General features: G+C 37.6%; 3 protein-coding genes, 1 long non-coding RNA gene, 1 other non-coding gene and 1 pseudogene across 8 annotated transcripts; 4 read left to right on the top strand and 2 right to left on the bottom strand.

Moving 5' to 3' along the window:
- Positions 1-7: 7 nt before the first annotated feature.
- On the bottom strand, positions 8-5,282 carry FTSZ2-1 (Tubulin/FtsZ family protein). Of its 2 annotated transcripts, none has more exons than XM_008243015.3 (8): positions 4,953-5,282; positions 3,873-4,620; positions 3,464-3,763; positions 2,685-2,775; positions 1,694-1,818; positions 977-1,069; positions 557-622; positions 8-484 (listed from the first exon to the last, which is right to left on the bottom strand). In XM_008243015.3, the coding sequence occupies exons 2-8, from the start codon at positions 4,095-4,097 to the stop codon at positions 365-367; spliced, it is 1,020 nt and encodes a 339-aa protein (XP_008241237.2). In that variant the 5' UTR covers positions 4,098-4,620; positions 4,953-5,282; the 3' UTR covers positions 8-364. The 2 variants fall into 2 exon arrangements, with proteins under 2 accessions (XP_008241237.2, XP_088898463.1); XM_089042337.1 differs by having other exon boundaries at positions 4,933-5,174.
- Positions 5,283-6,175: 893 nt separating this feature from the next.
- On the top strand, positions 6,176-8,212 carry LOC103339683 (iron-sulfur assembly protein IscA-like 1, mitochondrial). The gene is made up of 3 exons (XM_008243016.3): positions 6,176-6,425; positions 6,536-6,653; positions 7,811-8,212. The coding sequence occupies exons 1-3, from the start codon at positions 6,236-6,238 to the stop codon at positions 7,908-7,910; spliced, it is 408 nt and encodes a 135-aa protein (XP_008241238.1). The 5' UTR covers positions 6,176-6,235; the 3' UTR covers positions 7,911-8,212.
- A 660-nt stretch (positions 8,213-8,872) lies between these two features.
- On the top strand, positions 8,873-11,372 carry LOC103339684 (F-box/LRR-repeat protein At1g67190 pseudogene; annotated as a pseudogene). 2 transcript variants are annotated; one of them, XR_016122796.1, is made up of 2 exons: positions 8,873-9,247; positions 9,627-11,372. The product of XR_016122796.1 is annotated as an F-box/LRR-repeat protein At1g67190 pseudogene, transcript variant X1 (transcript). The 2 variants fall into 2 exon arrangements; XR_016122797.1 differs by having other exon boundaries at positions 8,996-9,247; positions 9,715-11,372.
- An 854-nt stretch (positions 11,373-12,226) lies between these two features.
- LOC103339837 (NDR1/HIN1-like protein 3) lies at positions 12,227-13,115 on the bottom strand. Its single transcript, XM_008243193.3, has one exon. The coding sequence runs from the start codon at positions 12,833-12,835 to the stop codon at positions 12,227-12,229; it is 609 nt and encodes a 202-aa protein (XP_008241415.2). The 5' UTR covers positions 12,836-13,115.
- Positions 13,116-13,918: 803 nt separating this feature from the next.
- Positions 13,919-15,572, top strand: LOC103339686 (uncharacterized). The gene is made up of 2 exons (XR_514689.3): positions 13,919-14,334; positions 15,256-15,572. It is a non-coding gene; the product is annotated as an uncharacterized LOC103339686 (long non-coding RNA).
- LOC148914696 (U6 spliceosomal RNA) lies at positions 14,059-14,161 on the top strand. Its single transcript, XR_016123015.1, has one exon. It is a non-coding gene; the product is annotated as a U6 spliceosomal RNA (small nuclear RNA).
- Positions 15,573-15,610: the final 38 nt, after the last annotated feature.

Here is a 15,610-nt window from a genome sequence, read left to right as displayed (position 1 = left end):
CCCCACAAAAACTAAGTAAAAATATAGAATTATTTTCTCTGAACCAAGCCATTCATGATTCTCCATAAGTTCTATCTCACCCTCTAGGGGGAAAACACTGTACATGACAATGCCAATGGCGTTTATTCAAAGCTTCTGGGAAAACAAGATCTAAGATTCTAAATGACGTGAAAGGGACATACACGCAGATGAGTATGCACTAATAATATATCAAAGCTAGAAACCACTAACAGATGGCATATTGCGGATCTATCATCTAGTATCTACAGAGGCACATTTAAATCCCTCGGATGGATGCTGAGCTAGTAGGAATAAAGAGGCTGAGAGGCCTGAGACACGGCCCACGTTTGGACAAAAAGGCACGTCAGACTCTTGGATAGCGGGAGCGTCCCTTCTTCTTCAAGAAATCAGGAATCTCGACTGGACTACCTTCCATGAAAGAGGAAGGCCGTCGATTGATTCCAAGGGTGATGTCTCCTTGTGCCTGAAATTTGGTAGATGTTACAAAATTGTTTCTGGAATGGCCCGGAGTGAGAAAGACAGAGTTTAGGAATACCTGGAGTGGCCTCCCTTCATTCTCTTCTTGGCGTTTGAATCCAGTAGCAATAAGAGTTATACTGACCTGAATGAAAAACCAAAACAAGTAGCATGGCATTTTAAGATGTACTCCAACTAAAACACCACCAGATGCAAGAATATATATATATATATATATATATTCTAATTACTTATACCTTGTACTAAAAAAAAGGTATAAAATGCTTTTCTGGCAAGTAGAATTACAGAAAGAACTAACCAAGCAAAAACATATATATCAATTGGTTGAATTTTGTTTTATTTTTCTCCTTTGTTTGAATTACTGGTCCGGCAAGATGGTATGGGCCAAAATATTGCAGGCTCATGACATAATGTGCAGGCTAGGACTGCAGATTCGAAAACTTTGCTATGTATACTTTAGAGAAAGCAAAATACTTACTTGACCACTGAGTGATGGATCTGTCACTGCTCCAAATATTAGGTTTGCTGTTGGATCAACAAGATCATATATAACCTCGGCTGCAGCATTTACCTATGAGAATACCCATTTGAAAATTAGAGTAAGAGACGAGAAATACATGTGTCAACTGTGAGTGAAGACTACCATTTAGGACTCGGTAGATACTGGAGTTACCGCATTGGAACTTAGGACATTTCTGGGTCAACCAACTGATTTTCTATGAGAAAACTAATAATTGATGAAAGTTTTAGTCTATATCTCTAGGCCTAGAATAAAAGATCTTAAGAAGATTGCAGAGTAACGTCATTCTTGCTGGTTAGAATTAAGGGGAGCATTTGCTTCATCATATTTCTGATTACTTAAGTCAAACTTGTAAAAGAAAAGGGCAAGAGAATGAACAGGAGAAGCATAATGGCATCTTGTTTTTTTACATGTAAATCAGGCTATGACTGTTCAAAGAACTGGTCAACTAAATAACTGTGTAGATGTGGAATGCAATGGTGAAACTGTAAAAGTAATTCCTAAAGACAGCTTTATCTCGCAGATATATGGTAGACCAGAATTCAAGGAAGAACATATTTCCTTCTAAAGACAAAAAGTAGTGGAAAGACTCTCATACAGAAGACAAAAGAATATGTGAACTCCATGAGTCCACAAGTATGACCAAAAAGGAGAGTGAGTGAAAGAGAAAAGTACCTCATAAAGGGTCAAATCAGTTCCCCCAGTTATATTCCAAACAATTCCAGTAGCTCTCTCTATACCAATATCAAGTAAAGGTGATTGGATGGCATTTAATGCAGCATCTCTTGCCCTTGTCTTCCCTACTCCAAGGAAAAAAAAAACCTCAGAAAATAGTTATAGCATTATATTATGAACAATTGAAAAGGGTCACCGATACTGGAACAAAAGGCTTGATGAAGATGCATGTTAGGGAAAAAAAATGCCAATGCATGACAATCTAAGCATATGATATCAGAATTCGTTATATCAGAATTCGTGATATAGGTGTAAACCCTGTACACAAATCTCCTTTCAGTTCTAATTAAGGAATATTATATACATTATGGAAAACAGAAACATATTATGTTTTTAAGATAAACTACACGTAAAGTCAGAGTTGCCATTCTGATAACCCTTGAAAGTTACACAGTTGTGAAGACAACCACAAAAAGAAACATCTAGAAGTAGAGATTTCTTCACTCCACATAAGCTTAGACAGATCTAGGTAAGAAGGATTTTAGTATCTCTTTATCCAATAACAACAGTTAACTTATTACAATGGACCACCTGGTATTTTGGTGATCTTTAACTAGTTGCATATATGCAGCGACTAAAATTAATTAATTTAGAGAAAATATGCAATATCAACATCACGTCTTTTGTAAACATTTTAATTGCATAATTTTCTATCTAAGCCCAAAAGACCTATTTTCAATTCCAACAAATTTGGGATTATGTCTCCTTTCGGTTCCTCCTCATGCTCTAACCAGAAAAACTGAGAATCTCTTGGTGCCATTCATAATATATTAACTTCACAAGAAGGTTATCCACAATGGTGTCATCATGGAAGGCAATATGGAAAATTTGGAACCACAATAATGAAGTCTTATTTCATAAGTGAAGCCTCTGACATGAAATAAGCACTCTAAACATCCTAGTGGCCAGTAGTAAGTAGCTAAAACATTACCAGTTGCTGTTCCTATCCCCATCAATGAAGAACCTGCATTAGCCATTATAGCCCGTACGTCAGCAAAATCCACATTTACCAGTCCTGGTATCTGCAATCAAGGTGATGACCAAGTAATTAGAGCAAAAAAAAAAAATATTGCCATAAAAAGATGCAATGATATACAAATAATTAATCAAACTCCTTTGACCAAATGAAGACACTTTAAGCAGATAACAACCTAATGCTCATAAGGTCTTAACAGCCAGAAGTTCAAGTTTGAAGCAAATACTGTCAGTTTGATTTTTTTATATATTAATTTTGAACTTACAGTTTTAAAGCCAGAAGTTCAAGGTTCAAAAATATTAGTACCAGTTTATCAGTATTAATAAACTCGCAAATATATCATCACTAGATTCCACTACTGGATGCCAGTTTTTGAATAACAACTTTCAACCCATGATAATATTGAACAAGTACTCACAGAGAAGTACTGATACCCTTACTGTTTATGTATATTTAAAATGCATTTAGAGGAAGTACTACTAACATGACTTTCTTGGAGTCTATCAAGCATTCTTTATGACTGTAGGAAATCGGCTGTTGAGATTATGGTCTACATGTGGCAGAAATAAAATAAGTAAATCAAGGTTCCTGTTGTATTCATTCTCATTTTCCTTTCAATTTTTTTTCTTCTTTCTTTCTTTGCTTTCCTTAGCTCATTTATTTCTTTAACACTCTGGTAAGGACCATTAAGAAAAGAATTCATATTACACACAATATCTTTAAAAATCACATACCGTGATTATATCAGAGATACCACGAACTCCTTGTCGTAGAATATCATCAGCCAGATTAAATGCCTCTGTTACTGGGGTAGACTGGGAAACTGCAGTCAATAACTTGTCATTTGGAATGACTATCAGCGTGTCAACATTTTCTCTCAAAGCAGCAATTCCTTCCTGGGCTTGAACTGCTCTCTTTCGTCCCTCAAAAGAGAATGGCGTTGTCACAACACCAACAGTCAATATACCCATTGACTTTGCAACTCCTGCAACAACAGGAGCTCCACCAGTTCCAGTTCCTCCACCCATACCAGCCTGCATATAGAGAAATTTAAAGTCAAATGAAGACATGCTTGAGATAAAATAACACAATACACTGGCATCTTTTGGGAAGTCATGACAGAGGAACAGAATGTGAACCTACCGTAACAAAGACCATGTCTGATCCATACAGTGCTTCTTCTATCGATTCTTTGCTCTCTTTGGCAGCATTCATACCAACATCTGGGTTTCCACCAGCACCAAGACCCCTGGTAAGCTCTTGACCAATTTGTAAGCGGTTCTCAGGAAAGACAGGAGACATTCTCATAGCTTGAACATCGGTGTTAACAATCCAGAACTCCACACCCTTCATTGCACTCTCTATCATGCGATTAACTGCATTTGACCTCCACCACCAACACCAATAACTTTGATTTTTGCTTCACTGTAATTACTAGGAGAAGATTTATCACTTAAGCTCTCAGTGACACTTCCACTTGAGATATCTTTTCTCGGATTGTTCACCGTATTGCTTCCCTCCCCTCTAAGCAATGAAACTTCAGGGTGTAGATTCAGAAAAGGGTCTTTATTCTGATATGAATTGACACTCTGAGAGTTGCTTGAGCACTTGACTTGTGTCAAAGTCGACTTATGGATTGCACCCATAAAACCATACTTGTCTTCTGCCATTTTCACGCAGCTAAAGTTTCCTAATTGGTTCTTCGTTAATAGCCTCCCTCCACGTCCTGTTAGTAGTCCCACTGGGTTTCGAGTATCAGAAATAGTAAAATACGTTGACGCATAAGTCGCCATCTTGTAATGGCGAGACTGGTAAGTTGATGAATGCCAATAAATTTAGAAACCCAGATTACTTAAAACTTCAATCCTACCACCAATCTTTCGTTCACTACCTGTTTACCAAAAACCGAATGATTCTTAGAAACCACACAATTGGTCCCAAACAGTCAAGACGAACAAAGAGTAAAATGCCAACAGTCAAACCAAATCAAACAGAAAATCCCACAAGCTGCAAAGCAGGCATTACAATCCCCGGACTATAATTATAACGGCAAAAGCAAAGCAAAGCTAACAACAAATTATACGGAATTCAAATTAACTATGAAGTTAGCAGTCTACTACAATGACAAAGAAACAAACCAGAAATGCTGAAAAAATGGATACCCAATTTTAAGAGAAACGAGCAAGAAACAGAAAATGGGCACCTGGGTTTAGATGAACAGACCTGAGAAATCTGAAGAAACCTAGGAAACAGAAACAACAAAACTCCTGGAAGCATTTGGGCGTTGAGCCCAAAGAGTCGGAAATGGAGCGTTTTTAGCACCTTCGGTTTCTAGAGTCTTCAAAGTGGCTCACTCAGATTTAGACTGTCGAGGTCCTTGTTGATAATGAATTGGAAGTATAAAGGCAAGCAAGAAAATTGAGAAAAAATTGGTGAAAAGCGAGCAAATAGCGATTGAGGTTGGTGATTGATTTGGCTTCTTTCAGGTGACGAGCATCTATCTTTGTGTGGGCTCTCATGAAATGAACCAGGTCTACACAGTCACAAAACCCTTATCGTTCAGTGAAGGGTTTAATTGATGGGCTACCTCAATTTTCATGTGTTAATTGTTTGGGCCCAAATAATTGAACCGACAGCTGCAGAAATTCCCATGCAATGCAATGCAACCAGAAATTTGATTAATGCACCTAATGCAAGCCGAATCGCTTTTGTCTAATTTTATTAGTAGTGCAACAACTTATTATATATTGTATTTATATTTGTCAAGTTTTTAACGTGAAACTTTATATTCTTCAACATAAATATAGAGTAAATTGGAGATTTGATGTACTGAATTGTCATTTGCTAAGCTTGAATTGAGTTCAAACTTGTATTTTTTTTTCTTTCTAAAGACATAATATGTCATGTTGTTCAATTTAATAAGTTTAGTCTCGTCATTTATAAGTTTATCAAAAAACAAATACGACACTAGTATAATTTTATCCTCTCTGCTAAAAAATTATTGAAATAATCCAGTTCAGACCAAGTCACAAAATGATGCCAATTATTCCTTCATTTTAAATATTAAAAAAAGCCAACTTAAACATATGTGAATTAGATCAAATTACATTTGAGTTCGACCTTTCTCCTTGTACATTAGAGTATTTTAAAATCTCACCTTAAAAGGACGCACCTCATATTCCCTTTCAAAACATCACCGTTCAATTTCTCATCAAGCTCATCAGAGGATGGTCTTAGATTAACTCGGACATTAACGGTTAATGTTAGGCCCGTCACGGAGCGCGGTAAAAATAATATCGCAACATGGAACAAAGAGGTAATTATCACATAAGCGAATCCTGTTGCGACACGTAAGCATAAATGTCTCGCTCCTGTGTCCACGAAACTTCCAGAAACTGGTTTGGGACGCAACGTTCAAATGACGGAAGTACCCTGGCGCGAGTTCAACACAAGCAGTTTCAGATCCTGAAGGCAATTTTGGGAGGAGGATATTAAAAATCTCACCGATGGCTTCGCAATTTCTGGCGGCGGCAGCCGAGAGGATCGGACCGGCAGCGAGGCGTCAAGCCGTCAGCTTAACGGACGCGGCGGCGAGTCGTATACGGCAGCTTCTGGAGCAGCGCCGGCGGCCCTATCTCAAGCTCGGCGTCAAGGCTCGTGGCTGCAACGGCTTGTCGTACACTCTCAATTACGCAGGTCCGGCGTCGTTTGATCTTGATCGTTGTTGTTCTTCATTTTTATATGCTTGAATTTGTTTGAAGTGAAAATGATTTTGATAAATACGTGCCTCCAATTTTGATGTGCAGATGATAAAGGGAAGTTCGACGAGTTGGTTGAGGACAAGGGTGTGAAGGTATTGATCGATCCAAAGGCGCTCATGCACGTTATAGGAACCAAAATGGATTTTGTAGATGACAAACTCAGGTTAATCTTCTCGTCCTTTTTTCTTTTCATTTCTTATGATTTGTTTTGGTGGAAGGGTGTGAATATATCAGCATGTTTGGCTTGTAAGAAATTGTTTGCTTGATTTTGATTTTGGTGTGGTCCTTTGGTTTTAATTTGGTGGAGACAATTGAGTATTGCTGTGTAATTTATATCTCTTTCAATTGTCATTTTGGCCATAACCCATAACATTTCTGAGGAAAATTGGGTTTCAAATTTTGTGTTTAACTTTGGAGAGTGTGAAGATAACCCTTTGAAATGAGCTAGGATCTTACCACAATCGACATGCCTATGTGCTGCCATTTCCATTTTTATTGGGCAGTATGTTTCAGTTTCCTGGTTGGTTTTCTGCTACCTAACTACCACATAATGCCACCCCATACCAGACCCATATTGATGCTGCTTTGCACTGCTATAATGAACATCACCAGCTTCAGCTTAAGCTTTATGCCCTCAACTATTGATCTTAATGTTCCCCTCCTTTTGTCACTTGCGTTGATGGTCAGCCTTCTGTTCCTGCCATCATACTAACTAGCCTCACTTCCATTTCATTAAGACCACCACAGAGCCATCATTAAGAATTTAAGACCACCATGGAACCATATTTATGACCACCATGGGACCATGATAACCTCCACCGCTGCTGCCATTAGTACTTCATCCTCTGTTTATTGTAGTGTTCAGAAATTGAAAAGATTGTGAAAGAGTGTAGGTGTTGGATGTGAGCCTGTGCACATGTGATGGCAAATTCAATGTGTGTGTTAAAAAGGCTTTTACTGATTTCTTCAACTGGCCATGTTAGGAGAAACATTGTTACATGTGCTTCCATTTTTGCATGAACAAAATCCAAACATTGAAGCAAGATGGGCTGCTAATAGTTATTTTTCTTGTTTTTTACTGAATGAATGAGTACTTGAGATTGTGAACCTTTGACAGGTTTGTGTTAAAGAAAAAACGTAGTGGCATGATAAACTGATACCTTGTTGATCTGATGAAAACTTTTTAAATTTAACCACCGCGGATGCCCCTTATTCATTTCAGGGTTAGCATTGATGCCCTTGTCTATACAACTTGCGTATGCCTCCAATTACCACTGCCTTCCTGGTTTTCCTCACACTTATTTTTATTTTCGTTGGCAGGTCTGAGTTTGTATTTATCAATCCCAACTCTAAAGGACAGTGTGGTTGTGGAGAATCTTTCATGACAACAGGTGGTAGTGGAGCTACTAAGAAGGTTTAAAGAACTATGGCCAACTCACGATGAACCAAGACTTTACTAACTTATTATTTTTGATGGCACTCTCCTGAGTTATAGCAGTCAGTGCTAACTTAGGTCTTAAAAAGTTCATATTCTTCTGTAAAGCTGATTCCAATTTTGTTTGGAACAACACAATGTATATCTATAATTTATGTGCTTGTTGAATTTGTATTAACTTTCGTGATGTGAACGTGAACATGTAAACACCGCCCGACTTGTGGAAATTGCAGCAGTGAGATTCCTATGGGGATCTTCATGGCTATGATCAGCTTTGTGATCAGTCCTCCCCTCCTGCCCCCATCTCTTTTCTTCAACATTTTTGTGCCATTCTTTCGGTGTTACGAAGATAATACTTTGGTTTTTTGGGGTTTACAATTTTGGCTCTTTGGGCCACTTCAAACCAATATGCATTGTTCCCCTCTTTGGGCCACTTTCATCCATAAAATGGTTTCAAAAGTCAAAATTGTAGATATTTTCTTATCGTGAATCAAAACAATTTAGTTGTGATCAAAATGGTGCGTTTTTGTGCTAAGTATCTTAAGGACTTACATTATCTAAATTTTAAAAAGTCGTGAAAAATCAAATTGACATATAATTAGTGCCGATTAACAGTTGTGAGTCGTCCACATTTGTTACAATAATACAAGTTTAGATTTCCTTATATAATATTATTTCGAATCCAATAATTTTTCTTAATTGATTAACGACTGTCAATTGTCCGCATTTGTTACAATAATACAAGTTTAGATTTCCTTATATAATATTATTTCGAATCCAATAATTTTTCTTAATTATTGAATGATTAACGACTGTCAATTGTCCGCGTTCGAAACCAACCATCTTCTTATGGAAAATGCTTGCAAACCAAACTCTTTCCCCATTCTTGAAGGTGAGGTAGGATACATGTTAAATGTAGGATCCACCTTATCTAAAGAAGATTTGAAGAAACGTTTAGGAAAGGAAATGGGTTGTAATGTATAGTGAGAAATGGCCTAAAAAAGTAGTTGGAGGGAGGTTTTGCCTATTTGCCAACTGCTAGTGCAGACGTAGGGGGGGTCTTTCTCACGTGCACAAGACTATACACTTTCCACACAATGTTAGAAGAAGACTTTCTTCCCCTATTCTCATCGCACACTTTTCTTCTTCACGGTCTCGTCTTTTAGACCAAGCAGCTGGGTTCTTCATATTCGTTCTTTTCCAGAATTAATAAATTCCACATTCCAATTCATTCTCTTTCTCTGATTATGGGGATAAGGATTGATAGTTGGAACTTTTGGATTTTGGTTTGCTTCGAGAGCATGGTTGTCCTGGCCTTCCAGGTAAGACATCCCTGATTTTCTCTCTGTCTCATCCTTTGATTATCTTTCTATTACGATTGTTTCTCTTTTATTTTATTTTTATTGATTTTTATTGCTTGGGGAAGTAGATTTATGCTAAGCAGTTGAAATTCGTTTGAAGATTTGAATTGGGCTATCTTATTGAGTTTGTTTCCATGGTTTCTCTGGATTGAATGTTGATCCGGTCCAAAATCTGCCAACTTTTGAAATTGTTGACTTGTTTTCAATGCCCAAAATACTGGACTTTTTCAAAATTCTACTAGCTATCTCTGCCTGCCATGCTGATTGTACTGAGAATCACTCATTGAATATTGAAAGTCCGAAATATTGATCTGGGGTTTTTTTCTTTTTAAATTTTTAGATGGCATTGTGAATTATCTGGAAAAGATAGCAGATTGGTATTTGGCAATGATGGATCTTGATTTTCTGATCTTTTGTGAGAAACGCAGATAGGCTTAACAGTTCTGGATGCTTAACTGTACGGTGTGGATTTCTTTAGAGCTGGGTTCTTAATTTTCATGGGCTTTATTGCATTTTGAAAACAAGAGCTTCCCTAGGTCTACATCTAAGGCTTCTTCTTATTGGGTATGGAGCACCTTCCAGTTGAAGTCATAGGTAACATATTATCCCGGCTTAAAGCTGCCCGAGACGTGGTAATTGCATCCGCAACTTGCAAGAAATGGAGAGAGGCTTGGCGGAATCACCTCCATACTCTTTCTTTCAATTCCAACGATTGGACTGTATATCATGATCTGGCACCAAGTAGGTTGGAAATTCTTATAACTCAAACAATATTCCAAACCACAGCATTGCAGTGTTTATCAATTTTTATGGACGATGTAGATGAATTTTCAGCTGCCCCAGTGATAGCTTGGCTCATGTATACCCGGGATACCTTGCGGCAACTACATTATAATGTGAGGACAACCCCGAATGTCAATATCATTGAGAAATGCAGTCGGCAGAAGCTTGAAGTATTGTCGTTGGCTCATAACTCTGTAACAGGTGTTGAACCCAGTTATCAGAAATTTCCATGTTTGAAGTCACTTTCCCTAAGTTATGTCAGTATATCAGCATTGGATTTGAGCCTTTTGCTCACCGCATGCCCAAAACTTCAGAATTTGACCCTTATTAATCCTGATATTGCCATGTCGGATGCACAGGCAATTATGGAACTTAACAGCTCTTCATTGAAAGATATCTATGTGGAAGCTGTCAGTTTAGACAAGTTCATATTGGAGGCTGATGGCATTGAGAATCTGCACCTGAAAGATTGTACCCTTGAGGCTTTCGAGCTTATTGGTAAGGGTTCATTGAGGGTTCTGAAGATTGACGATGTTAGTGTCCTCCATCTAGATATTGGTGAGAACACAGAGAATCTTCAGATTGTGGATGTTAGCAGCTTTACGATTATGTGGCCAAAGTTCTATAACATGATCTCAAAATCATCAAATTTAAAGAGGCTTCGGCTCTGGGGTGTTGTATTTGATGATGAGGATGAGGTCGTGGATTTGGAGACTGTTTCTGTTTGCTTCCCTCGGTTAAGTCACCTATCACTAAGTTATGATTTAAGAGATGTCTGTGGCTTGCAGGGGACATCACCTTTGGAGAACGTGGTTGTGTTAGAACTTGGGTGGACTATAATCAGTGACCTTTTCTCTGACTGGGTAGCCGGACTTCTAGAAAGATGCCCTAATTTGAAGAAGTTGGTTATTTGTGGCGTTGTTTCAGAAGTTAAATCCTCTGAAGAATGCCAAGTTTTAGCAAGCTTCACTTCATCCATTGTCCGACTGATGAGAAAATATATGCGTGTAGAGGTTCAGTTTGAGTATGAATAGAAGTCCTGCTGACTGCTGTGGTGACTGTTCAAATTTGGCTCTGCATGATTGTCCAACAAGGTACATGGCAGTTCACGAGGATTCATATCGTCCTCATACAAGTCTGAAAAGGATGCCCTTTATTTTCTGGATAAAGATTAACGAGTGCTGAGCAAATGTAAATTTACAGATTGTTTTGAAAATTAATTTTGTCAGTTTATGTCAGGCTTGTATTGTTTTTCAGAATACTCAAAGGGAAATTTCAATATTACAGATTGTTTTGTGCTCCATTTTGAATTTAGTAGTCTTTATCCTTGATAATTCTGTTGTATTTTACCATGTCTTTGTTTTGTAGTGTGGTTACTATTTGGATAATTTGGATTGAAGCTGTTTATGGTACTCAATATGGCTACCTTCCTGAATATGGGTCGTGGGTTTGGTATGCTATGTCTCCCGATTGCTTGAGCAGGTAAACTCCTTTACTTCAAAAATTGAACGGATAGAATGGAGCCTGTTTCTTGAAAATTATAATGGCATGATTTTTTTAACTGATTGTAAGATGACGAACTTAGTCCATGTGAGAAAAAAAAAAAGTAAAAGAAGGTAAAACTAAACCAAAAATCATGGGAGTAAAATGGGATGAACACATTAAACGATATGCTAAAATTCTAGGGATGATGATCAACTCTAAAACTTTCTATCATCTACCTTAACACTAGATGCAGGGTCGATTTTTAATCAATGTGGAAGATGATGGTGTATCGCCAATTTGTGATTTTGGCTACTTTGAGATCTTTCCATCCTGTTTGTTAGGTGAGAATCACCATGAAATTAGATTTCAGATTCCAGAAGAAAGGAGACATGCTAATCCAACAAATATGAAAAATGCAAAAATAAACGCCACTCTCGCAACACAAAGTGTGCTAGGGTGAGGGCAGCAAATGGTCTGAACACCACATTACATACATTAGCCTGAGCAAAGAAAAACCCTGTGTTACTATCCCCCTGCTTCAGTCACTGAATTCTGGACTTCTGCTTGAGGGAGGCCTCTTCTATAGGAGTGAAATGAGTAAAAACTTATATATATTTGGAAGAGTATGTTAAAAAGGCTCCTATTACAGTACTATAAATGTCAAATCTATGGTTAGTCCCCATGATCTGTCAAGATATGAACGTTCCAGCACATTGTTACATTGAAACCACTTGGGGATGTTTCATTAAGACTCAAAGGAACCTGCAGTTTGCAGTCGATCTTGCTAGACGGGTATTCGGCTGTCTTGAAACTAAAGTACCTGGCTCTTACCTGAAGAGCAAGCTGCAGATCGATACTGTAAATGCTGGCAGCAGTGTCCGAGTTAAATTGGGAAATGTCACTTTCCCCAAACACAACCAACTGCTGCCCTTCAAGAACTGCATGCAAAGTGGTCGTGTTCTTATGGCCTTGGTAAAATGGTGCGGAAGTCAAATTCATCATAGCAAACGTCTTCTTTCTATAGTTAGCAATTACTTGAATGCGACGATAGTATATGCCAACCTTCTTGTTCGAGTTTCTGATGGTGATGTTGAGTGCAAGGTTGTAGTGGAGAGTGCTGTTGTCGGTGTTGTTAAAATTGAATTGGGTCAGAGAGGCATCGGTGACCCTGAATTTGGGCTCATCAGAAGTCAAGATGTAGCAGAACATGAAGAAGGCTAGGGTGAAGCAGAGGAAAGTGTTGCAGAGCAGGCAGAAGCAGCAGGCACACCCTCCAGACATGGCTGAGACGAAACAAGAAATGGTGCGAGAGATGGAAAGCTATATGTAAAACAAGGTGGTTTTGGCTTTTGCCTATATGAAGATTTTTAATCAATATATTGATATAATGTATGTATGTACATTAAGATTTAGGTGATTAGCAGTTGGAAGAGATTATGGCTTTGACAAAAGTTACAATGTCAAAGCCGGATTGAAGAGTGTCTTGTTGAAAATCCCAAGGGGAACTTCCAAAGATTACTTCTTGTTTTTTGGTTAGGGGGAACTTCCAAAGTTATTGATTGGTAGCAGTTTTTTTCTAGGTAGTTTCCAGCCCCTAATAGTTAGTAAAATACGGAAGTACGACCACTATATAATATTTTAATATAATTTATTTACAATTTGTAATATATATTATTTTTCTTTAATAATATATGAAAAATACATGTCTAATATGTGAAATTTGTACTAAACATAAAGAATAGGTACGTACGTGTATAATACATGTATTGTATGTTTGATTTTAAAAATATGTCTTTTATCGAGTTTTTTTAGACGTGCAAGGAAAATTGAAGTATTTTGGAAAAATGCTAACTACGCCTAAACTTTTTACTTATCTTTTATTTTTAATATTTTTGTTTTTTGCTTACCCATTAACTTTTGGTGGAAGCTTGGTAGCATCTGAAATGGTGGGTGAAGGGGATGAGATGAGAGTGAAGAAATGAGAGTTTGAGATTTGAGAGGGAGTGGCTACAACTGTAAGGACTAATAAAGGAAGGAGTTTATGAAGAGGAGAATAAAATGATTATGGCTTAAGGTTTTCTAATAAGTAATTTTATAGGCAAACTTCAACATACCTAAATTTTAATGCAAAAGTTTTGAAGAAGTGAAGAAGTTCATTTAAGGGTTTTTTTTAAATAAAAAAAATTGTTAAAAAGTGTGTTTTTTCCACACTTGAATATCCAAAAACAAAGCACCACAAAATTCCAATTAGAGTGCCTCAAAGGAGCCTTCAAAATGAGACCATTACATAAGCCATTTACATAAACAGTGTTTGCTCCAAACGAGTTCTTAGTTAACTAACTCGTCTGGGATTGAGATTGAAACTCCATTGGGCTTATTATTGAATCGCAAAGAAAGGCCCAACTACTGAACATTTGACTATTAAACCAAGGAAGCTTTGTCCCACATCGGAGAATTGCTTATTGTTAGAGCTCTTTATATACTGGCGCTTAAGACTTAGGCTCGTCCCTTCGGGGACATCCGATAAAATTGGAACGATACAGAGAAGATTAGCATGGCCCCTGCGCAAGGATGACACGCATAAATCGAGAAATGGTCCAAATTTTTTTGCTCTTTTCTGCGATTTTTTTTTTTTTTTTTTTGCGCTCTCCATGGTGTTTACTCACAATCCCAAGGGCCAAAGGCGTAGTTCACTGCAGTTACAGAGGGCTTTGGGCGCTATAAACATTTTGCATTTGAAGGCTCTGATGGTTCGGTGGCCCTGTCTTTGATCTTCCGGGGTGAGTAAAAGTTTGAATTCAATGTAGTTTTCTAAATTAAAAGCATATTTATGTTCTATTTTATGGTTCAGAGGCTGAGTTTTTAGTATGGAATCTTTTGTCTTCCAATTTAATGCATGTAAAAACCTTGCCTACTAGCTGTTTGATAAAATGACTCTGTTGATATGACCCTTACATCATAATGCGTGTGTGCCCGTTTAGAAGCTACAATCTTGGTTGTTTGAGAAATTCTTATATCATAATGGTAGCAATTTAGGTTTCATTCTGAGCAAATCAACATATACTTGATAGTTATCATGTTTTAACTTCCTAGCTTTTCATTCACAATTAGTAATTAGGCAAGAGTACTAAAGGGATAATTTCTAAACTCCTGCCTAGATCAGTTTTAGAACATACGGTTGAAAACTTGAAGGCCTTGTTATGGCACTAGTTTTATAAAACGGTGGGTTGCGGTTGTGGGCGGGTTTGAAATTTGAATGATATGCTATCTGCTGCCTTGGGTTATCATCGCTGTAAAGCAGAACGCTGTCTATAATGCTGTGTGCGTCTGGAACTGCCCACCTGAGGGCTTTGTTGTAGGCTTTTAGCCCTCTGATTTCAATATCCTGCTACTAACAGTAAGATTCATTAGTGATTTGAAGTGCTAAGTAACAAGAAAGCGTATCCTAGATGATGATGTCAGGTTGGATGATATGTTATCAGACAGACTGGAATTAGAGTTGGGATTAGGGACATGAAATCTGAAACCTATTTTCATGAAATTTCTTTTGTTTCTGACTTGGTTTTTTCCCTTACGTACACTTATTGTCAGCTGGGGTTTGATAACAGCACCTATGTTCTTGGTTTGAATTGGCTGCTTCTTGATATTTATGGATTCTCATACCTTTGACTGACCCACGTTTCATATTTGTATCATGACAGGCCCCTTGAGCTTTAAAGCTTGCACTCATGGATCTTTCGAAAGTCCATACTATCTGTTACTTCGAAAAACATGAAGTTGATGGATCATTTGAAGTGATTGTCGGAATCGCTTCATTTTGAGAATTTGAAGGTAGTGAAAGCCATACCACTTTTTTTCTTTATCAAGTGATCAACTCAAAACTAAAGCCTTACCAGTTTGACATATAGTTGGCCTTTGTATCTAAAGTCTGTTGCTTGAAGCATGTTGACACTTGACATATTTTCCTTGACAATATTATGATGCAAATTCCGGGCTTTGATCCCATTTTATTCTTCCATTTATTGTGCTTGTCATGCTAATTACTAGTTCTGCAAA

This window comes from Prunus mume, linkage group LG8 (genome assembly GCF_029339155.1).
Source record: "Prunus mume cultivar Tortuosa linkage group LG8, ASM2933915v1, whole genome shotgun sequence".
Taxonomy (NCBI): Eukaryota; Viridiplantae; Streptophyta; class Magnoliopsida; order Rosales; family Rosaceae; genus Prunus; species Prunus mume.
The sequence above is the reverse complement of the archived record's forward strand: the minus strand, read 5'-3'. Positions and strand labels throughout refer to the sequence as shown.

Excerpts from the sequence above, each read along its gene's own strand:
- LOC103339837 (XM_008243193.3), bottom strand. The coding sequence starts at position 12,835 with ATGTCTGGAGGGTGTGCCTGCTGCTTCTGCCTGCTCTGCAACACTTTC.
- FTSZ2-1 (XM_008243015.3), bottom strand. The coding sequence starts at position 4,097 with ATGATAGAGAGTGCAATGAAGGGTGTGGAGTTCTGGATTGTTAACACC. Across the intron at positions 1,819-2,684 it reads GGGGATAGGAACAGCAACTG|GGAAGACAAGGGCAAGAGAT; the intron begins GTAATGTTTTAG and ends TCCTTGGAGTAG. Across the intron at positions 485-556 it reads ATGAAGGGAGGCCACTCCAG|GCACAAGGAGACATCACCCT; the intron begins GTATTCCTAAAC and ends ACCAAATTTCAG.
- LOC103339683 (XM_008243016.3), top strand. The coding sequence starts at position 6,236 with ATGGCTTCGCAATTTCTGGCGGCGGCAGCCGAGAGGATCGGACCGGCA. Across the intron at positions 6,426-6,535 it reads GTACACTCTCAATTACGCAG|ATGATAAAGGGAAGTTCGAC; the intron begins GTCCGGCGTCGT and ends TTTGATGTGCAG. Across the intron at positions 6,654-7,810 it reads TTTGTAGATGACAAACTCAG|GTCTGAGTTTGTATTTATCA; the intron begins GTTAATCTTCTC and ends TTTCGTTGGCAG.